Source organism: Quercus suber, unplaced genomic scaffold (genome assembly GCF_002906115.3).
Source record: "Quercus suber isolate HL8 unplaced genomic scaffold, Cork oak 2.0 scaffold_568, whole genome shotgun sequence".
Classification (NCBI taxonomy): Eukaryota; Viridiplantae; Streptophyta; class Magnoliopsida; order Fagales; family Fagaceae; genus Quercus; species Quercus suber.
The window spans coordinates 27,703-51,477 of NW_027070013.1; the positions used below are offsets into that span (position 1 = coordinate 27,703).

General features: G+C 38.7%; 1 protein-coding gene across 1 annotated transcript; it reads left to right on the forward strand.

Annotated features, from left to right (window-relative positions):
- Nucleotides 1-5,986: 5,986 nt before the first annotated feature.
- LOC112019908 (aminopeptidase M1) lies at nt 5,987-21,867 on the forward strand. Its single transcript, XM_065764537.1, is given in 15 exon segments — nt 5,987-6,428; nt 6,585-6,730; nt 7,394-7,496; nt 7,747-7,933; nt 8,016-8,109; nt 8,291-8,444; nt 8,570-8,674; nt 9,369-9,485; nt 9,588-9,737; nt 10,237-10,419; nt 10,572-10,854; nt 10,950-11,071; nt 11,151-11,248; nt 21,352-21,529; nt 21,620-21,867. Coding segments are annotated over 15 exon segments (2,292 nt in total). The 5' UTR covers nt 5,987-6,212; the 3' UTR covers nt 21,776-21,867.
- The last annotated feature ends 1,908 nt before the right edge of the window (nt 21,868-23,775 follow it).

Below are 23,775 nucleotides of genomic sequence, written 5' to 3' on the forward strand. Positions count from 1 at the left end.
AACCAAGGTCTTGCATGGTCCTTGGACTCAAACCTATGGAAAAACTAGCTACTTACAGAAGAACAGAAGTGTTAGACAGAACCAAGGCCTTGCATGGTCCTCGGACCCAAGCCTATGGGAAAACTAACCACTTAATTATACCTGGGTACTAGACAGAACCAAGGTCTTGCATGGTCCTCGGACTCAAACTTATGGAAAAACTAGCTACTTACAGAAGAACAGAAGTGTTAGACAGAACCAAGGCCTTGCATGGTCCTCGGACCCAAGCCTATGGGAAAACTAACCACTCAACTATACCTGGGTACTAGATAGAACCAAGGCCTTGCATGGTCCTCGGACCTAAGCCTATGGGAAAACTAACCACTCAACTATACCTGGGTACTAAACAGAACCAAGGCCTTACATGGTCCTCGAACTCAAACCTATGGGAAAACTAGCTGCTTACAGAAGAAAAAAAGTGTTAGACAGAACCAAGGCCTTGCATGGTCCTCGGACTCAAGCTTATGGAAAAACTAACCACTCAAATGTACCTAGGTACCAGACAGAACCAAGGTCTTGCATGGTCCTCGGACCCAAACCTATGGAAAAGCTAACTATTTGCGGAAAAACAAAAGCATTAGATAAAACTGAGTTGTGGTACGGTCCTCGGATTCAAGCTTAAGGGACAGCTGATTGCCTCATGAGACTAGGTCCAGAGCAGAACCAAGGTATTGAGCCAAACATTAAAGTATAACAAGTAAAAGGACGCATCAATCAAAAAAAAAAAAAAACTAAAGGCAAATTATTGAATATATATTTCAAATAGAAAGTATGTAGTTTTATTACAATGTCGCTGAGGCAAAAAGCAAAATGAAATGGAAAAGAGAACAAATAAGAGTGTCCTATGCCATTAAAGCGGGGTGGTCTAACAAGATGGCTTACTCCCCCAACTCGGTAGGCAGTCTGTCTTGAGGAGCCTGTTGAAAGGCTTTGACTAACACCTAGGGGCCCTGACTCGGAGGGGTTACTTCAGAGGACCCTCCCACGGTAGGAGGAATCTGAGGGACAGTGAAGGTGGCTTGGGAGTTAGCAAGAAGCCTCACCATATCTTGGGGCACTTCTTGACCGTCGGTTCCAGCCCCCTCCAACACTCCAAGGGGCTCAACCTCCTCAAAAGGTCTGTCAGCTGAAGATGTGTCCTCGGCAGCTTTGGTCTGACTTTCACTTGCCGCTGGTAATGTAGACTTCTCCTCAGAAGTAATGGGGATGACCTCGCAAATTGCGATGGGGTAATATACTCTCTCTGCCCGCCTAAGGTCAGACGAGGCATCAACCCCCGCTTGGTTGAGGGCTTTATTCTAGGTCTGGGAACAAAAGCGCCTGCACACTTCAGGGACTTAAGCCTTGAAGGTAGCTTCAGTCTTAGCCACCCCCTGAGCGAAGGCCTCCTCTTCGGCCTGTTCTACAAAACGCTCAGCATCTATTCTTGGGAACACAGCCTCGTCTTTGGCCCTCACGGCCTCGTCCCTGGCATACTCGGCAATACCCTTCGCCCCGACTACCTCGGCCAACTTTTTCTTCAGGTCAGCGATATCCTCTTTGGCAGCCCGCAGTTGGCCCTCGACATCCTGCAAGCGCTTTGTCTGATCCTCAGCCTGCTTCGTAGCCGTGGCTAGGTCAGAGGCCGCACTATCTCTAGCCTTTGTTATCTCCTCAAGATTTTCAATCGTCTTTTTGAGATCTGCCTTAGATCTCTTAAGGGTACTTATAGCCTTCAAGAACTTGTCGCGCTCCTACGCTAAAGCGTTACTCTAGCCATCGACCTCCTCATCCAGCCTGAAAATAGCCTGGATAGCCTGCCAACCGAAACTAATACGCCGTAAAGGGGAGGGGTGGTGCTAAGCAATAAAGTTCAAACAAAACAAACAAGTACTAGAGGTCTTACCATGCCCAGGTATCTCTTAAGGTTGCAGGCAACTTCTGGCCCACTCATGCTCCCCAGCTCAGCCATGTCGGCAAGGAGAAGAAGGGATCTCTCCAGGGCATCGGCTACGCGAGCTCTCTCACTACCTCGGGATTCCCGGATCGTAGCGTCATCCATCAAGGGTTCTCCGTGGAGCATGGCAGCAGGCAGCCAGGCCTGGGGCTCAGACTATTGAGCGATTTCTTTTCCTTTATGCCGACCACCAATCCTCAGTTGTTTAGAAGGTCGACTTGCTTCATCCTCCCCTGGAGAAGAGTGGGATCTGCCCCCATCTACTGGGTCTTTGCCCTTACAGGATCTCTTTCTTTTTGGGTCGGAGGATTTGGGCTGAGAGTCTGAAATTGGAAGGATAAATGACGACTTGGTCTGTGCAGGTGAAGGCTTAGGTCCTGGGAGAGGAGGCTTGGACTGTAACTCCCCGGGCACACTTCTCTCAGATTTACCCTCAAGCAGGTCAAGAAGGCTGATTGGGGGCTGCCTCTTGAAACCCATCTCAGTTTGGGTGCCAACCCTCGGGGGTTGAAGATGGACCTCGGACAGGTGGGGATCCCCTAGGTCACCAGAGGGGTCCTCAGACTGGTAGCTCGGCCAAATACATCAAATTCATCTTCAGATGAGCACAGTTCGACCACTTCTTCCCCCTTCTCCGAGCTCCCTTCCTCGGCCTGTGCTGCTTGATGGGATGAGGAAGAACCTGCTAATGGGATGCCTACCGGAATAGAAGTTCCTTCGGAAAATGAAAATTCGTTCTCTACCACGGTAATTTGCCTAAGCCGAGGATCTCGGGCCCTGATAACGTGCTTTGGGACCAGAAACAACTTCTAGGCCGGATTACATCCGAGGATCTTATGGGCAGCTCTAACCTGATTGTCGGTCTCGTTCAGAAAAAGCTTCATCCTAAGAATAGCTTCCAAGTCCTGCTTGTTAACCAGGCGAAAATGACGAGTAAAGGCGTGCGGATCTGAGAAAAGATGAACAAAACTCCTATAATCAATCAAGCAAATGAGATATACGACAAAGAAAAAAGAAAAGAAGTTAGACCATCTTCCACCTCAAATGCCCTACTGGCTCCCCCCCTCTACCGTCGGGTAGTGGAGATCGTCGTGCCACTCCCCCGACACTACGAGAAAATCTTGAGTCAAACCCTTACTAGAATCAAGGAGGCACTGGATAAGCCGAACCCTATCGTCCCTCATCTTCATGTAATATGACTTACCTTTCAGGTGCTAAAGATTGTAACACCAATTCACATCATGGTGGGTTAACCTCAACCCCATTGTCTCATTCAGGACATCTACACACCCTAGTATCCTAAACATATTAACGGCGCACTGGGTAGGAGCTAGCCGAAAATGCCTAAGGTAATCTCTCATCACTGGCCTCATAGGGATTCTCATGCCTCCCTCTATGAAAGCTACTATGGGAATCACAACTTCGCCCTCGTTCCTTTTAGCGTACCACTCTCCTTCTTCGCAATACCTCAAGCCGACATTACGGGGTATCCCGTAATCAGCCATGAATTTCTTTATCATCTCTTCAGACTCAACTAATTTCTTAAATTTACCCATCCCTAGCAACGACTCAAAGACCCAAAAGAGAGAGAACCAAAGGGGAAAAAGGAAGTAGAGAGAGGTTTGTGCTACAGAGAGAAGGAGACTTACAGAAGTGGGAAGATTCTCCTCGGACAGACTCTTTATGCCAAAAAGAGGCACTGGTCAGTGTGGAGATTGGACTAGATTCAGAGTGTGCGCGTCGAAGCTCTTGAATGCACTAATAAGGGGACCAAGCGGTTCAAATGAGTACTTATACTCTCAGTCAAAATTAATCAGGCGGAACTTTCCGGCCATAAAGGCAAAGAAATCCCCACCGATTGATTGCCATCACACCGCTGGACGTGGGGAACATGGAGCCGCGAAAAATTTAATGCGAACGCGCGCCGAATATCGAGGCGCTGTCCATTGGGCAAGCGAAAAGACTCCAATGCTAACGTCAACCGATGTTAAGTGAATCACGAAGAAGGCCTAGGGATATCAAAACCCTCCTCCCTGTCTGAGGATGCGGGCAACAGGGTTTTGAGGGGCTATTGTGGGGCCTGAAAGTCTGATAGCCTCGGCCCATTTTGCACCTGGCCCAAGGCCCATGCCAAGGATGGAAAATTGCCCGAGGATGTTGTGTCGAGGCCTGGGCTGTGAGGACCACGCCGAGGATAATCCTGTCCTTGGCAGACCGAGGACAACACAAAGTGGGAGAACAAGCCCAGTACAGGTTGTCATCTCCACAGTAAATGCACTCACCTAATCCCCTGACCGCCCTAATGGAGATGTGACTCCTGGACAGGGTAACCTTGGCCACTACAAATCACATGATTACTGATAACACAGCTGATGGGATGGATGGTCAGGAGTGAAGCGCACGGATGATCAACAGGTGGAAGAAAGGGATGGTGAGAAGATGGCTATATAAGGGGAACCAAACAGAACAAAAGAGGAGGCCCCCGAAAAAAGGGAGGATCCTCGGACGAATGCCGAGGAGGAGCCTTGGTGAATAATCTTAATGTGCCAACCTTCAATGGGGGAAGGGGGGACCTTTGGGCGTTGTTCGTTTGTTAGGGCCTAGTCCTTGAACCCACTCTCTAAAAATTTATTGTTTGGGCTTGTTGGACCGTTTTTCCTTTTGATTTCAAAAGGCATATCCAAATTGAGTCCCTACAAGCATCATACCTATATTATTGAAATTTGAATTTTAAGATAATTTTGTGAGTATTTATCATTTTATTGCTTAGGACCCAATATCGATAATTTCTGAAGAGTTTGGTCAAAATAGAATAAAATTTTATACTTTTTCAACCCAAAAATTTAAGAAAAAAAATAAAAAGGCAATTGATAAAAAGAATTAATTTAAGGCTCAAATAGTCCAAAATATACCAAATGGACTAAAGTAGAATCAATTGGACCAAAGTGCACTGAATTGACCAAATTGGATGGAATTGACCGAAATGCTAGGCTAATGTAGTTTAACAGGAGAGTAACAATAATAAATACTGCATTTAAGGTTTTAAATACTATATAAATATGGATATATGAAATCAAAAAAAGTTGTGCCATAGACGTAACAAATTATCAAAAAATTTTCATAGTAACTGACTCTTGTAGGTTAAAATAAAATAAAATAAAATAATAGATTGTGATCCATCGTAACTAAAAATAAAAGTATTGTGAAAATATTGTAACATTTTATTGTGTCGGTATATATACTTTTTCGAATAGAATACATAATCCTATACATAGGCACAGCTATTACTAACTTACTATTATTTTAGGATTAGATCAATGTTATGAATATCGTTTCGGAACCCGTTTTGATTTGTTCAACGAAGCGGAATATTTTGGTACCGACATATTTCAGCGTACCATTTCAGGGTGTTTCGAGGTTCTTTAAAATATATATATATTTTTTATACAACATAAAATTATCAATCCAAAAAAGTATTACTAAATATAAAATATTACAAATCATTCAATATTAAGCCTTAACATCAATATCACATCCAAGATTTATAACAAGTCATTACTTACACAATAGTAATTAATAAAATAATCCCATAAAAAATGAAATAAAATAATACCTTTACTAATTGCTATTAATATAGTGATTTAAAAAGAAAATCTTACTAAAGGGATTTAGAGCCCGTTTGGTAGAGGAATTTGAGTAACGTTGCTTGTAATTTTTTTAAATACGTGTGGATGAAAAAGTGTGTGAAAAAATGTGTAATCTTGTTTAAAAACTAAAAATATGTTACTTAGATAGTCTACCAAACAAGGCCTTAGATTGTTTATTTTTTTAAAATGCATATTTGAGCTATTAGGTAAATAAATGAATTTTTTTAAAGCAAAATTTATTAAACAAATGAATATTTTGAGAATTTAGGATAATTATAATCATGATTCATGAAGCTTCTAGGAAGCTCCTCTCCCATCACTTTTCAAAGCTCTATTATTTGTCATTTACAAGTCTCATAGATGAAACTCTCTCACTTTGGAACTCGTCCTAGAGAGTAGAGACAACTCAGACAAGTTTGAAATAGTCTATCATTTGCAAATCTATATAAATTCCTACACAGAACTCTATACTCTATGTACGGTCCACTGTCTGCTCTTTCACTCATCACTTAGACTTTGATCACTGTCTCACTGGTTTCAACTTTCAACCTCACTTCTTACTCTGCTTTGCTAAAAAAAAGCAGCAAAGCATGGAACAATTCAAAGGTCAACCTCGGCTCCCGAAATTCGTTGTTCCAAAACGCTACGACATACGGCTGAAACTGGACCTGAGCGCATGCAAGTTCAGTGGCTCCGTGGCTATCGAGCTCAACATCGTGGCGGATACGAGGTTCATAGTCCTCAACGCCGCCGAACTCTCCATTGATACCACCTTCGTATCTTTCACTCACTCTTCTAATTCTAAGGTATATCACCCTAACTTTACTTTTGTGGTAGTACTAGTAACATGAAACTGCTTTAACTTAACATTATCCCAAATTATTCTTGCTAACTTTGTATAGTTTTGCTGAGCTCTAGCTTATATGTGAATGAACAATGAATGAAGTTTTAAATTTGGGTAGGTGTTAAGGCCTTCAAAAGTTGATGTGGTTGAAGAAGATGAGATTTTGGTTTTAGAGTTTGTTGACACGCTTCCCATTGGGATGGGACTTCTCACAATCCGCTTTCAAGGAACTTTGAGCGACAAAATAAAGGGCTTCTATACAAGGTACTACAATGAGTGATGCTTGTTTTCATAATATCTTGCAAATTTTACTACATGACTCTTATAAACTAGTACTAGGCTCTTTCAGTCAACATAAAATAAATAAAAATAGAAGGGAAAACACTTTCATACTCACTCACAAAAGACAAGAGGAAACGTGACTTGAAGTTGCAATTTATACTAAAGCTACTGTCATGTTTATTATAAAAACTTTACAAATTAATGTAGCATTGAATGTCATTAGTGCACTTTAACAATATAATAAACAAAATCGCATAAGTTATTTTTTTTTTGTAACTAACGGTACATCTAGTTTTGTAAAATTTATATAGTTAAAAGATGGGGTCAAGATGTGTTTGGGCCCTTTTATTTTTTTTTAGAGAGGCTGATTCCTAACTTAAACCAATAACCTATCACTTTTTGGGGAAGGCAAACTATCAACGCACCAAAACTTGACCTCTATATATTAAAAACAATAAAAAATAAAAATAAAAACAGTGCTTTCAAATATACTTAATATGATCTTTAATGGGATTGAAACCTACGATTGCATGCTTCGCCATTTTACTTATAAATGGAGCTAAATGTCTTCTGTTTTCAGCTAAATGATAATTTTACTGGTAAGTAGTAATGTGTATATATTTAAGTTATTATTTTGCTTTCCAGTACATATAATCACAATGGTGAGAATAAGAATATGGCAGTTACACAGTTTGCACCAATTGATGCTAGGCGATGCTTTCCGTGTTGGGATGAACTTGCTTGCAAGGTGTCGCAATCGCTCTCTCTCAATTAATTTAAATTCTTATACTTCTTTGCTTCTTTTGCTTAAATGAAATCTTATATCCGACCACACTTCATGCTGCATTTTTGAAGCTTGTGTACCTCTCATGAAGCTAGTGTTTTGATTATTGTGACCAAATTATTTTTGGATTGGAAGTAGATTTGTTTGATTTTGTTTCGGATGAATGCAAACAAAAGCTTATTGGATCCTTCTTTTGGGCATTTAAGTGTTGCAGGCTATGTTCAAAATCACATTGGATGTGCCATCCAAACTGGTAGCTCTTTCCAGCATGCCAATTATTGAAGAAAAAGTGGATGGGGATCTAAAGACAGTTTCATACCAAGAATCACTGATAATGTCTACATATTTGGTGGCAATTGTTGTTGGTTTGTTTGATTATGTGGAACATCTAACATCTTATGGTAAAACAATACACTGTGTTCACTGTTTCCTGTGGTATTATGATCCTTGTTCTTGATAGTGTAATCTTATATCACTTTACAGGGGTTAAAGTTAGAGTATATTGTCAAGTTGGTAAAGTAAATCAAGTGAAAGTTGCATTGGGTGTTGCTGTAAGGACACTTGAATTATACAAAGAGTAAGTTTTACTGTGAATCACCACCAAACCATCAATTATGAGACAAAGTATACAAGCTTTAGCTAAACAATGCATTTAAGTGGACACTGGATCATGATTATTGGCAATCCCTCAAATTGTTACATGTTGGCACTTATGTTGTATTATTTAAAATTCCAATTAACCATGATCATTTCTATAGCTACTTTGAGGTACCTTACTCTTTGCCCAAATTGGATATGGTTGCAATTCCTGATTTTGCTTTTGGGGCCATGGAAAATTATGGTTTGGTTACATTCTGTGAAATGGCTTTGCTCTATGACGATCAGCATTCTAACACAGCTAATAAGCAGAGGGTAATGTGCATATTGTGAACACTACTCTTTTTGTCACAATTTACTTTGGCTAATGCAGTATGGAGCTATTGTTTTAATATGTGTACACAAAATGTTTAATTATTATTTTTTTTGCTACTGTAAAGGTTGTGATTGCCATAGCACATGAACTGGCACATCAATGGTTTGGAAATCTTGTAACAATGGAATGGCAGACTCATTTGTGGCTAAATGAGGGGTTCGCAACATGGGTATTTATTACATCGGATGTTAATTGATTTGAACTGAGCTGTCTGTTAAAATTTAAAGATTGGTTTATTTAGTTGTGTTTTGAACATGAGAGCTCAAGCTTGTCACCAAGCTACGTAACATGTTTACGCTTACATAATTTATTTTGTCAAACAAGCTGAAGCTTGTTCATGCGTTTTTTTATTAAATTATTTCCTTCTTGTATAAAGTCATAGTTAACTGTTCATAACTTGCTCATATATATATATATATATATTTTAGTTATTTATTTATTTATTTATGCTTAAGGTGATCTGATCAAGTCACTTGATAGATAACTTCTCTTTATTCATGGACCTATAAAAATTAACTTCATCTACCTTGTATTCACACATAACTTTTAACCATGAATTAGACTATTTATAAGACCAAGTAAAAAAGTTAAAACTGGTAATATATATCGTATGGTCTTATAATATATACAAGTCAAGCCTCAGGTTCATGAGCTTGTCCACTAACTTGTTACAATGCTTCAACTTGGCTTGTTTATCAATCAAGCTTGGCTTGAGCTTGGGATCATTGTTAAATAAACTAACATAAAATCTTTCTTTCTCTGGAATGTAGCCTGAGTTATTTGTAAGGGTCCTATGTCTATAAATTATTGCTTATTTCATTGCATTCTTGTAAATTATACATTGGTTATTTGAATGTGTTCAGGTTAATTATTTAGCAGCTGATAACTTGTTCCCATAATGGAAAGTGTGGACTCAGTTTCTTGATGACTATACAGAGGGTCTTCAGCTGGATGGGCTTGCAGAGTCCCATCCCATTGAGGTAATTCTATATGCGCTATTTTTTTTCTTGGTATAATAATTGCTTTAAGAAATTATATTATTACTTTTTTGAGTATATCTCAATATAAGCATGCGTTTTTAGGTGGAGATAAATCATACTAGGGAGATTGATGAAATTTTTGATGCGATAAGTTACAAAAAAGGTGCATCTGTTATCCGGATGCTGTAGAGCTATCTTGGAGCTGAATGCTTTCAGATTGGTTGTTAGAGTTGCTACTGGTATATGTTTCTTGTCCAAATAAAAATATTTCTTATGATTGAAGAAACTCCTTTCTCTCCACCCCAAATTGATATGAAATTTATAGGAAGTAACCAATAATATTATGAATACTGTATAATTTATATTTTGAAAAGTGTTCATTTCTATTTATATATAGAAACAATGGTAATGCTCATCTAGATAAGAAATAGTAGAAAGTATATCTACTTGATATCTGGTGAGTGGTGACATAGCCTTAGCTTGATTAACTTCCAAAGTCTTTCTTGGCCTCCATTTATTACTTAAATGAGTGCAGTTAAAGTTCGATCTTTTAAGGTTCATCTTTGTCAACCAGATAATTTTTCTAATTTATTCATTGGATTAAGAAGTTCAATTTGGCTTTCTCATTTGTAAAATATTTCTTATGTAATTATATGTCAATTAATTATCGTTTTCCTCACATATGTAAATTCTTTTCCCCCCTAGTTTTAATTAACTGTTTTATGCTCTCTTTTCTTTTTTTGGTAATTAGAGATCACTTGCTTCATATATAAAAAAATTTGCTTGCTCGAATGCAAAGACAGAAGATTTATGGGCTGCACTTGAGGAGGGATCCAATGAGCCTGTGAACAAGCTAATGAATTCATGGACAAGGTAAAAAGGGTACCCAGTCATCACTATTGAAGTCAAAGATCAGAAATTGGTGTTTGAGCAGGTTTCTTGTGTTTGGTCTCTTTCACCCACTTTTTCTTGAAATAGCATATCTTAACCCTAATGCATTCTGAGTTATTTCATTTTGTAGCGAGTTTCACTTAATAATATTTTGAAAACTTACTGACTTCTGACAAATCAATGTAATCATGGCAGTCGCAATATTTGGCAAGTGGTTCTCATGGGGATGGATAGTGGATTGTTCCAATAACATTATGTTGTGGCTCATATGATGTGTGCATGAATTTTCTATTGGAATCAAAGTCTGGAACTCTTGATATGAATGAGTTCCTGAGTGATAAAAGCAATTTGGCATCTGCTTGGGTAAAACTTAATGTTGATCAGATTGGTTTCTATATGGTAAAATATGATGAGGACCTTGTAGCTAGACTCCAAAATGCAATAGAGAACAAACACTTGTCTGCAACAAACAGATATGGTAATTTTGATCTTTTTACTCATACCTGCTATTATCTTTTGATGGTACGTATTTATGGTAGAAAAAGCACTTAATACAACTCATTTGTTTAACAGGCATCCTAGATGATTCATTTGCCCTTTGTATGGCTCGCCACCAGTCTTTGAATTCATTGCTTACCTTGATGGGTGCTTATAGGGAGGAACTTGAATATACTGTGCTGTTTAATTTAATCAATGTAATCTTCACCTCTTGTTTAAGACTTAAGTATACTTCAGTTGTGCTCTTAGTCCTAATTTTGACCCCTCTATTAACAGATAAGTTATAAAGTTGAAAGAATTGCAGCTGATGTAACCCCTAAGTTACTGGAATACATTAAACAATTTTTTATTAGCCTTTTCCTGCATTTAGAAGAGTAAGTTGTCTTATATACAAATAATTGAAATTCCTATGGTGGCCTTTGTTCATTAGCATTCAGTTTGCTCTGTCTACTAATTTTTCAACATAAGTGATATCTTTGAAGTTGATTATACCATTTGTGAAATTTTGGTTGAGTAAGCCCTATATGATGTTAACTATTAAGGTACTGGAATGTATGACGTTGACAATACATTTCGACAAATTTAGAGCATGAGAGTATCATTTCTTTATTTACTGAATAATTAGAATATTAATAGGTGCTTAATATGTTACTATTGAGTATCAATTATATATATATACACACACACTTAATTCAGGAAAAAAAAATGTCATATATATATATATATATTTGCTTTCGGCTGAAATGATTTTTCACCTGGGTTAAAGCATTTTACCCCTCCGAATTTTTAGCAATCTTTAGCAGGATCCGATGCTCCCTTCTTCTATATAAGGCAGCCTCTCCTCCAGTCTGAAGTAGGTCCATTTTGGAGAGAAAATACCTCCCTTCAGTGCAAGGTCCAAAATTTTAACTACCTCAAAAGTCTTTTAGCTTAGATCAGCAAAATACTTCACAGCCCTCTCCTTTACAATCAGATGGCACTAGTTTATATCCCAGCTTACACTTGTATCCACAACTGTAACCTGTATCTTTTTTATTTCAGCAATCAGATGGCATCTCCCCATCACTTGTAACTTATCCCCTTTTTGGTATCAGAGCCAAGTTTTGGCCGATTATAGTGTTGTAAGTTACATTTTATTTTGAATTAACCAAGTTGGCCGACACTGCCGCCATAGTTATCCATTATTTTTTGCATTATTATCATTATTTTGAATATGTTATCTCCTGACAGTTTTATTTTGTTTTACATCTATTTTTTAATAACTCTTTCATTACCATATATCACTTTCTACTTCTATTATCTCTTGTTCAGTATTATTCTTTTGTTGGAAGGCTGAGCCTCCTTCTTTACCAATCTATTTATTATTCTGTGATTCTTTGTTCTTGTTGCTCAGTTATATCTCAGTTATCTGCTTCTTCTTGTTTCTGTGTTTATCCGTCTCGTTTGTTTCAGATGTGTACTGTTGAGACATGTAAGACCAAGATCTATGCTATTGTCAACCCAGTAAGACCAGTAAATCCCAGGTTGAGTGTGTGTCCCGTACCAAACAATAAGTCCCGACGGTAGGGCGTGAGCGGAAGGGAGTTATCTCAGACTAAGGATCGTGGCGGTAGGAGATTGAGTTTGCACGAGATCAGGCAATAGTCTTGTTGTACCCCTGTTTCAGATCTAAGGATAGATCTAGAAGTTTAAGGTTAAAGATAATTAGGTTGTGATTGTTTAACTAGGCTTTTAATCCAGAACAATGAATAGGTTGTTTAGAAGTAACTCTTCTACCAGCATTAGGTCATCCAGTACATCCCTCCCAGAGATACCGCAATCAAGTGGAATTCTCAATTCTGAGAGTTATGAGTTATCAGATCTTGATCTAAAACTAGGAGATTGGAACATCCCTAAGGTTCCCACAAACAAGATTTACAAATCTTCATGGACCCTTAAGAATGCCTTTAAGACAAGTTACCATGTCGAAACCATAGAACAAGTCTACAGCATCAACAAGGAGTACGAGACGTGCTACTTGTTGCCTGAAGCAACCTTGTTAGCACATATGAATGAAGGACATAATTTCATCCACATAGGTTTAGTCCAGGTCGAAATTAAACCATTGATCAGAGAAGGATTAAATGCTTCTGTCCTTATGGCCCTTAGAGACACTCATCATATAAGGTTTAATGACAGCCTCTTAGGAACCATAGAAACCAGTCTTAGCAATGGACCTGTCCATTTTGACTGCTTTCCCAATTTTTCAGTGGCTCTTAATGACCCACATGTTATGAAAACCCTCACCCTTAATATCAAGACCCATAGCACCCTCATGTTGCCCGGAGTTAAGCAGTTGGCCTTGATATACAGAGTTTATTATAAGTACATGAGAACGAACTTCAATGTTCAAGCACTTGACAAAAGAGTAAAAGGAGCAACGACCCTCATCCAGACCACAAACACCAGATCTAACATTCAGGTACCCAAAACCCTGAAATGGTCAGAGGTTACGTTTCCTAGAAATTGGACTATTGAGAATGAGAATTTCACTCATCAAATCCAAAACCTAGCCTAGAATCCAGACTTAGATTTTGTTCAACAGCTAGCCGACAGTTCAGTTAGACTTAGTTTTGACCATTCTAGGCTTAGACCACCCATAGGTTCATCCTTTTATTCCCCCTAGCAAGGACGCTAGTGGTAAACCCAAACCCCCAGAAGTTGTTAGATCTCACCATCCACCTCAGGAAGCCATAGTCTTCAACCACCATGGAAGTGATTTAATTGCCTCACCCTTCAAAACCCCTACCACTCAAGAAGAAACGGTAGTAAAGAAGGTCATAGAGCAAAACAACTACACCAACCAGTGTTCAGGTGTTATAGGAAAATAGCTTGATAGGATAGAAGATAGAATAGATAGCAAGGCCATTCCCCAACAAGGAAGCCCTAGCAAACCTGTTAAGACCCTAGAAAAATCTTTAGTCAAGCTTCCCACATCTAAGCAACCCAACCTTAGATCTAAGGATAAAACAGCCTTAGAAATAGTCAACCAAAAGCTTGAAGAACTAGTGAAGAAGGAACCAGTCACCCCTCCACCAGTTAGCACTTCAACCAGTGTTGATCCCTGTCTAGAAACTAGATTACAGGTTTTAGACTTCCACACAGCTTCTAGCAGTTCTAGCAGAACCCCCTCAGATAGTGAAAAGGAGATAGAACACCTAGAAAACCAGTTCAGGAATTTAGCGGTAAAAAGGCTTACCAATCAAAAGATAACCCCTACTAGCCTAACCAGGAATTGGTATCCCAGACCAACACCCCCTGACCTCCAGTTCGAGGAAAGGAATGTTAACAGCCAATTCTCAGTCTCTTCAGGTAAACTCTATGAATGGAACATAGATGGTTTGTCTAAACAGGAAATTCTGAATAAACTTCAGCATATGACCATGGTAGCCAACAACTACATCAGTGAAGGACATCCCCATATTGAGGTCATAGAACTCATATCCTTAGGATTCACAGGTAAACTCCTCCAATGGTGGAACAATTACCTTACAAAAGAATCTAAGGAAGACATTAAGCATGCTGTCCAAAAAGATAAGGAAGGACTCCCCATCTTTGACACCAACTTAAGTAGAGGTATCCCAGACGGAGTTAATACCCTGGTCTATACGATCATGAAACACTTCGTAGGAAAACCCAGCAACATTACATCTAGGATTTACGATTAGTTGAGTAACCTTAGATGTAAAACCCTTGGTGACTTTAGATGGTACGAAGATGTGTTTACTACCAGAGTCATGCACAGAAGTGATTGCAACTCTCCATTTTGGAAGGAGAAGTTCATCAATGGTTTACCTACCCTTTTTGAAGAAAATGTTAAAGAAACCCTGTGTAACCCCTTAGGTGTTATAGATTATGATAACTTAACGTATGGAGACATCTCTAGCACCATTCAAAGTGAAGGAATGAAGATGTGCAGAGATCTCAAAATCCAGAGCAAAGCTAACAAAGGAAAAGCCAAGTACGAAGTAGGAAACTTTTGTACACAATATGGCTTACCCTCCATCCTTCCCAAGAGAAAATCCAAATACAGAGGCAAGGAATCCTCTGAGCATTTTCATAGGAAGAAAACTTCAGCCAAGTATTATAGAAAACAGAAGTACAGCAAAAATGATTTCTATAAGAAAGGTAAATCCAAATCCACATGCAAGTTTATACCCAAAGCATCAGGAAAATACTTCAACTGTGGAAAAAGAGGTCATTTCAGGAAAGAGTGTAAAGCTAAGGCCAAATCCCTTATCAATACCCTCATTAGTGACCAAGCCGGTAAAGATGAAATCTTTAAGCTCCTAGAACTTAATCACTCAAAAAGTGAGTCCTCTAGTAGTGAGATTCGTCAGATCTACTAGTCATTCTCTGAACCCTCTAGAGTTTCTTCTAGCACCTCTAGTAGCCCAGATGAACCCATACCTTGCATGGATAGTTGTTGTAGAAACAAAACTATCAATTTTCTCTCTAAGCAAGAAGAGCTCCTCTTAGATCTCATAGAACAGATCAAAGATCAAGTCATCAAAGCTCAGAAGCTTACAAAATTCAAGAAAACCTTATTTAGGGAAACTAGTAAGCCCGAACCTAAGCTTTAGGAACCCAAAGTTGATTTGGAACAAATCTACAAAAGATTTACCAAATCCAAGAAGGAAGTTACAGTCAACAACCTTCAAAAGGAAATCAAGGAAACCAAGTCTGAGGTTAGAACCCTTAAGCAAGAACTAACCATCCTTAGAGTTGATCACAATTTCCTTGATCAAAGATTGAAAAATTTAGAAAGTACTTCTCATCAAGGCAATGAGGAAGGAACCTCATTTCAGAACCTTTCTGATGATGAAGCTGAAGAAACTGTTAACCCCATTGCTGATATGGTTCAAGAACAAGACCCTGTCCCATCCAATGACAAGTTCTTGGTAACCATTAGTAGGATTAACTTCCAGAAATGGCACTCCAAAGTCAGGATTGTCATTAGCAAAGATTTTGAATTCGAGGTCATAGACTTAATGGATTCAGGTGCTGATCTCAACTGCATTCAGGAAGGAATCATTCCCACTAAGTACTTCAGAAAAACCAGAGAAATGTTGACTTCTGCAAGTGGTGGTAAAATGCAGATTGAATTCAAAATACCCAAAGCTCATGTGTGTCAGGACAACACATGTTTCAAAACCACATTTGTCCTTGTGAAAAACATGATGGATAGAGTGATCTTAGGAAATCCCTTTATGTGTCTGTTATACCCTTTCAACATGGATAGTGAAGGAATCACTACCCATCCTTTTGGTCAAACAGTTAAGTTTGAGTTTCTCAGAAGTCCTGAGCCAAGTGAGATTACCAGTCTCCAAAATGTTTCAGTTTCTAAGACCCTCAACCTTATCTATTCCAATAATCACAATCAAGCCAAGAACCTTGATTTGTCCACCATAGCTGATGATTCTTTTAATCCAATCCAGTTCCAGAGATCATCACAACATTCCAACTCTCATATTTATCATAAAAGTATTTGCTCTTTAACAATGCATGATTTTAACAAAAGCATTTTTGAAAACAACGATTTTCATTTTGCTTATTTATGCAAAACTTTGCAGGAAGAAAAGCAAAAAACTTTTAAAACAAGCCCCACTAAAATGTGGAGGAAAATGACTTCTTCGGCAAAAAAGAGGAATAAGGGGAAAGCACCTGCACAGGGCTATCCTCAAGACAAACGGCTCCCAGCTGCAGGACAGTCTTTTGTAATGCATAAAGGCGTTTCCTCTAAGGGAAACCAAAGAGGAACAACATCCCTTTAGGATTATGTCCCGGCAGAGGTGACATACTCCAGTTGTGACATGACTGTTGTTTTACAGGAAGTTTTATCAGAAGAACTGCAATGGAAAAAAGGTGCATACAAAGACTTGCCATTTTCCATCAAATTTATCCTTGATAACTTCCAAGCAGCATGGACCCTAAACAAAAAGGCCTTTTCCAAAGAACCCTCAAAGCTCTAGAAATGTACCTAGTCGACCTTGAGGCAAGAAATGAAGCCATCACTAGTCAACTCTTTGGCAAAGAGGATATCCATTCAATGGATAAAATGACTATCATGGGCACTGATTATGCAAAGTTTAGCCTTAAAGCTCAAACTATCTTAAGAAGTGTCATTGCCAACTTGCCCCCAGAAATACAAACTAATATTTTTGGTTGCAAGGCTATGTTCAAATCATTTGATCAATGGTGCGAACACTTCAGAATTCTGGTCACCACCCACTTCGCAAAACTGATAGTGATGTTGACACAGAAATTGATCGTGCCCTTGCACAGTCTCTATGGGAACAATATTTTGGAAGCAACCACAGAGCCTCCTATGAAAAGAGGCATCCTTTCCCTGGTCTCATAATCAATTATGAAGATGGATTAGACAACGGAACAGATGAAGAAGAAAGGAACTCAAGTTGGCTTTCTAGGATGTTTGTATATGGGTTTGTTAGGCTAATCAAGCTAACACGCCATGACCAAATCATCCAGATCCCCCAGATCATACAACAAGTTGTCAGAAAGATAAAAAGTCCATTTGTATCCATTAGATGTTGGAGCACACTCCCACAATGGGATGGTAACAATTGGATGACTATCATTCCTTCAAGACACTTTGTTCTCATTAATGGTTACACCTACCAAGGTCCTTGGTATGAAGGAGACTCTTATTTATCTTACAGAGAATCTCATAACCTTGCAGATTGTTGGCGTAACTACTTTAACAATGAAATCCTCACTGTTGCTCAAGAATTATGGGCAAATTATCATTTTGTTGGTAGCACTGGAAGAATTTCAATATCCACCACCAAGCCATATTCCGAAGTAGCTATGGATCTCTAATGGATTAATTACAATAATGATCCAAGAAGATTCATCACTAAGGCACTAGAATATGAGGCCCTGAATTGGTGTGGTGTCTGTAATCAGTTCGCTACTTTTCATGAGCATGATTACCATCATAGTCCCCCTTCGGATTATTATGGTACAGACTAATATCCATCCAGCAATAAAAGTTAAACCCAAAGAAGGATCCAGAGGTCCTTCACTAGTTCAGGATTTTCACTCCTCCAGTTTAGAAAGCCATTACTTACAATACAAGATCACAGTCCAGCCTAGACTCTGTCCAGATCGTCGAAAAATCTAGCAAGGAATTAAAAGATCTTACACAGCAATTGCAAATCCAAGCAGAAAAGCTAGAGCCAGTAAAAAGAGTTTCTCCTGCCTCCTCTGCAGACTCTGCCAACAGATATCCATTTGACCCACTCCAGGATTCACAAGAACCCTACAATGGTTACAATTTGGATAAAGATTAGATTCTTCAGATAGCACTAGTCATTATTTGGAACAGTGTTCAAACCCGGTTACTATTCAAAGATTCCTGACATGAACAATACCCGCACTCTTCGACAATTCACTATTCCTCCAACAGTACTGATGAACAGTGAATCAGAAAAAGCAAGGGGGACAAAGCACTATTCATGTACAGTGACTGTTATTGTTCACTTTACAGTGTCCGACAAAAATCATGGAGTTATATTTGCTTTTAGCTAAAATGATTTTTCACCCGAGTTAGCATTTTACCCCTCCAAATTTTCAGCAATCTTCAGCAGGATTTGATGCTTCCTTCTTCTATATAAGGCAGCCTCTCCTCCAGTCTGAAGTAGGTCCATTTTGGAGAGAAAATACCTCCCTTCAGTGCAAGGTCCAAAATTTTAGCTACCTCAGAAGTCTTTTAGCTCAGATCAGCAAAACATTTCACAGCCCTCTTCTTTACAATCAGATGACACTAGTTTATATCCCAGCTTACACTTGTATCCACAACTGTAACCTGTATCTTTTATATTTCCGCAATCAGATGGCATCCCCCCATCACTTGTAACTTATCCCCACCAAGAGTGGTCATAATTTATGTTTTGGTAAAAAATGACTTTCTCAAAGGCGTCAATGTAGTCAAAATAACTGTAATGGAGTTTTGAACCTGTGAGACTTTTAAAATCCTTGAGAACTTTCAATAAAGAGGGATGATGGCCCCAATCTTTGTAGCTAACAAAACCTGTGATAATGAATTTATGGTAGAGAACCTGGGAAGGGTCTCCTTTGTTCATGATGTTTTCTATTCAAGCAAACTTTTCTTGAATAAGTATGCTCTTGTAAAATCTGATGTTTTTCTCTAGGCTTTTTGGGAGGAAATGCCATCCATTGGGTAAAACTTCCATGGCTAGTGCTAGGGGATCTGTTATATGGATCAAGTGAGGCTCAATATAAGAGATATGCTGGACAAACTGTTTCCTGATATGGGGAGAGCTTGATTTCCTAGATTGGTAAGAAGGCTTTTGGGGTACTATGGGGCCAAAAGGGTCTTCTACTGTGTATGGGGTGACTATCCTAGAAGGAAGGGATGCTAAGGCTGAACTATAACTGGGTTGGCATTGGGTTGGTCTTTGGTAGTTGGGTCTTGGGATTGTGGAGACAACATATCTGTTGTCTATAGAAGTGGGCCTATTACAAGCAGGAGTGGGCTTGGGCCTATTACATTGGGCTAATATGACTAATATATATCTCTAACACCCTCCCTCAAACTCAATGCGGAAACTTGATGAAGGCTTGAGGTTGGATAAGTATGAGAAGATCACTTGGAGATGCCTTGAAGAATGCCTTTGAAGAAACCACAATGAAGAATGTGCCAATTCACCAATTTTGGAGTTTCAAATGAAGAAACGGAGTCCAAAATTAGAATCTACGCTAAAAACTGAGCAAGACAAGCCCTTTCGAAAATTTTGACTTTTGGTTAAAAGGTCAACGTAAAAAGTCAAAGTCAACTGGTCCAGGGTCAAAGTCAACTGATACTGGTCCGGGTCGGTTCCGGGTTTTCGGGTCAGGTCACAGATCGGGTAGCAAAGCTACTGACGTCATTCTATGACGTGTCGCTGACGTGGACTAGGGCTGATGTGGACGTGCTGCGTGGCTGCTGACGTGGAGTGATGACGTCATCTGGTGACGTCAGATGACATCAGCAGAAGTTTTAAGGCGCATGTTGCATGTGCGGGAATTCCACCAGCGTGTGCTGAACTCCGGCAGGCACGTGTGAGCGCATGTGAAGGAGATTGATGCTCGGACTTCTGGGTTTGGCAGATCGACGAGCTACGAGGCCATCATGGCGGCGCGTGTTGCTGGAGGAGGATCTGCTCCTAAGGAATCTGAGGCAGCGCGTGGATAACTACGCCGCAACAACGGAGCGCGTAAGGACGCGTGAGCTGTTTTGGGGAGACCAACTTCTTGGGTTTTGATCGCGAGAGGCTGTGGAGCACGTCTGTATGGTTGGTTTCATCAGGTGAAGCCTCGATTTGCACAGATCTGATATTAATGTCACGGGTATGCTTGAGTTTGTGGATCTTGGACACAGCACTGAGCCACGGTGGCTGCGAGATGTTGTGGATTTTAAATCCAGCAGATAAGCATGTTTGACTTCTGGTGGCGGTGTGCACGTGATAATCTTCTTTGCTTACTAGAGATGTTTGTTTGATGCCAAGAACGAAATTTGGCTCTGATACCATGTTAAATAGACAATATTATTAGCAACGCGATGTGATATACCATGTTGTGTATGCTAGAGTGGATGCGGAAGAGGAAGTATAGAATAGGAACACTGAGAACACGAGAGTTACGTGGTTCAGCCTTGACGGCCTACATCCACGTAGGAATCCCTTAAGGGCTACATCTTTATTGTATAAGAGTGTAGTACAAAACTTGTGTTACAATGAACCCTAACATGAGTATATATAGGCGACTAAACCCTAGACTACTAGTACAAGCAGGAGTGGGTTTGGGCCTATTACATTGGGCTAATATGACTAATATATATCTCTAACAGTAATATTTATTTCTTTTATTTGGAGATATTCTATATATCTTAGTTAAAAAATTGTCATACATATTAATAATTATCTAAAGTTGCTAATGTAATATGTATAAAACTATCTAAGGAATAAGGAAGCATGTAGGATGTTTGAAAAAGTTTAGGGAAGGTATCTTTGACTTGATGGTTGCAGACCACCAACAATTTATATCAAACCTTACATGCTAATAGAAACCTAGTGTATCACTGACCCAAATAATGAGCACTCAAAACGTTGAGCAAGGCCAAGAACCTTATAGCTAAGTAGCATTGCTTGCTCTTATTTATAAGGAGAACCAAGGTTCAAATCCCCCTCCCTTTTTTGTTGTAACTATCGAAATATACCCAATGTGTATCACTGACAAATATAATGAGCACTCAAAAACTTTGAGCAATGTAAAGAGGCTTATAGCTTAGTAGTATTGCTTTCAAAAAAAACTTTGAGCAAGATTAGCTTTTTTCTTTTTTTTTTTCTTTTTTTTCTTTTTAATATATATATCATTATTCATTTATTTTTGTTCAATGTTTGAATTTATTTTGCAGTAAGCTTGGATGGGAGCCTAAGACAGGCGAGAGCCATCTAGCTGCAGTGTTGAGAGGAGAGGTTTTGACTGCCCTTGCTGTGTTTGGGCATGATTTGACACTAAAAGAAGCAAGTAGACGTTTTTGTGCATTCTTGGATGATAGAAATACACCACTCCTCCATCCTGACATAAGAAAGGTTGGTAAAAAAAGAAGAAGCATTAATTAAATCACTAGAATTTCTTCGTCTACAATACCTATCAAGTATTCTAATGGGCTGTGGTTGCAGGCAGCATATGTGGCTGTAATGCGTAAAGTCAACACCTCAAACAAATTTGGTTATGAATCACTTTTAAGAGTGTACAAAGAGACTGATTTGAGCCAAGAGAAAACACGCGTTCTAAGTAATAACATATCATTATTTAAAATGCTGCAAAACACTTGAATCTCTCTAGTATGTTGGAGACATATCTCTTTTTGTGCTTGTAGGTTCATTAACATTTTCTCTAGATCCCAACATAATTCTTGAAACTCTCAACTGCATTCAAACATAACCATCTAAACCCATTACATGCACCTCTGATCCCTTCCCACTTGATGTCGCATCGCCATGGTCCTCATTTGATTTCATCTAGGTTTTGGTTATTTTGGGTTTTGATTTCATCTAGGTTTTGCTTGGTTCTATAATGGATTGTTGTTAATTTTAGTTTTGGGGTTTTTGTATTTGGGTGATATTTCCTTGACCGGTGGTTGAGGTTGGGCCAAGCAGTGGTTTTGTTATTGGGTTAGGGCGGCAATTTTGTACAAAAAGAGGAAGAAGACAAAGGATAAGAGAAAATTGAGGAAGAAGGTGAATAAAATGAGTCTGTAATGAAGTGGGAATAAAATAATCATTTGCAAATGAACAGTAACTATGGATATATGCACAATTACTGTAGCAAGATTGTATATATACACATTTTTACAGTCACTAATGTGGGTACCTTTTGGGCTAAAATATGTATATATGTCCACTTTTTTTATTTGAGACTCACTGACGTGAGTTCTCTAACATACATTCTTTTACCTAGCTTTTGGCTACCTCATTAAGCTCAAAGAAAACTATTTCCTGTAATAACCCCTAAAATACATGAAAATCCTTCCTTTTTCCCATTTTTTGCAACTAAATACATTTACCACCTCAAACTCCAAATCAACCTTTCCAAAAAAATCCCCGGCAACAGCACAGAGGCCAAATACATTTACCACCTCAAGCCACATACCAATCAACACTTAAATCCAGCCCGCTCTCAACTTAAGTCCAACCCGTGTGACCCATTGGTTTGAACCTAGCTCTCTCAAAACAAGCCCACATTCAATCTAACAAAGTTTGGGCCCCAACTTTGTCAAACCCACACACTCAACTAACAAAGCCAGCAACCTTAGCCCAACATGCTCACACAGTCACACTCTCAAATAAAATCCAGCCAACCCATTTTCAATTAAAATACCGATACACACTCAAATTCAAGCCCAACCCTATCCAAAATACCAACCTACACTCAAACTATCATTTTGTATGCTCAAATTATGATATTACTTTGGTTATCTATATGAAATTAACTCTGGTTTGATTGATTATCCAAAAAAAAAAAACCTCTTATTTGGTTAGCTAATTCTTTATGTTATGTATGTAATTCATCAAATTAACCTTGATTTGGTTAATATTAAATATGCTTAGCGGAGCGGAGATGAGTTTTGCTCACCCCATTCCTAATGTATATATATACATATTTTATTTAACATATATTTAAAATTTTTTTTAAGTATAATTTAATCATTTATGTACATATATTAACAATAATTTATTAATCTTTAATACATATTTCATTATCATTTCCAAAATACTTGTTTCACATTCTCTCATAGTACTCTTACGGTCACTCTTTTACTTTTTATTTCATGTTTTTCTTGTCAATCTTAGTATGATTAGTGAAACATTTTGAACCCACCCCTAAAAATTGATTTGCCCTACACGTGTTTTTCCTGCCCCAAAAAGGATCGTTGGATGGGGCACCCATGGTCTAACCCAGCCCTGATCCCAACCCCATTGTCATCCCTACACGGGGGGATCTGGGTGGTGGGCTCATTGGTCTAGGGCGTGATATAAATCTGAAAGTCTTAGGTTCAATCAACCATATTATCAATTAATAAGATTTTTTGAGTGTATTTTAAATATGACGTTGAATAATATGACCAAATATTGAGACATCATTTTCTTTTATATATAATAAAATAAAAAATTCCACACAAACAACAATAGGTCTAATATATTGCAAAGCCTCGGTGTCTATTACCAATCATAATTGGACAATACTATAATTTCAGTTTTAAACCGAACATAATTCTCAATAGTTGGCACAATTTAAATAAAAGTGACTTTTTTTATAGATAAGATAGAATTTT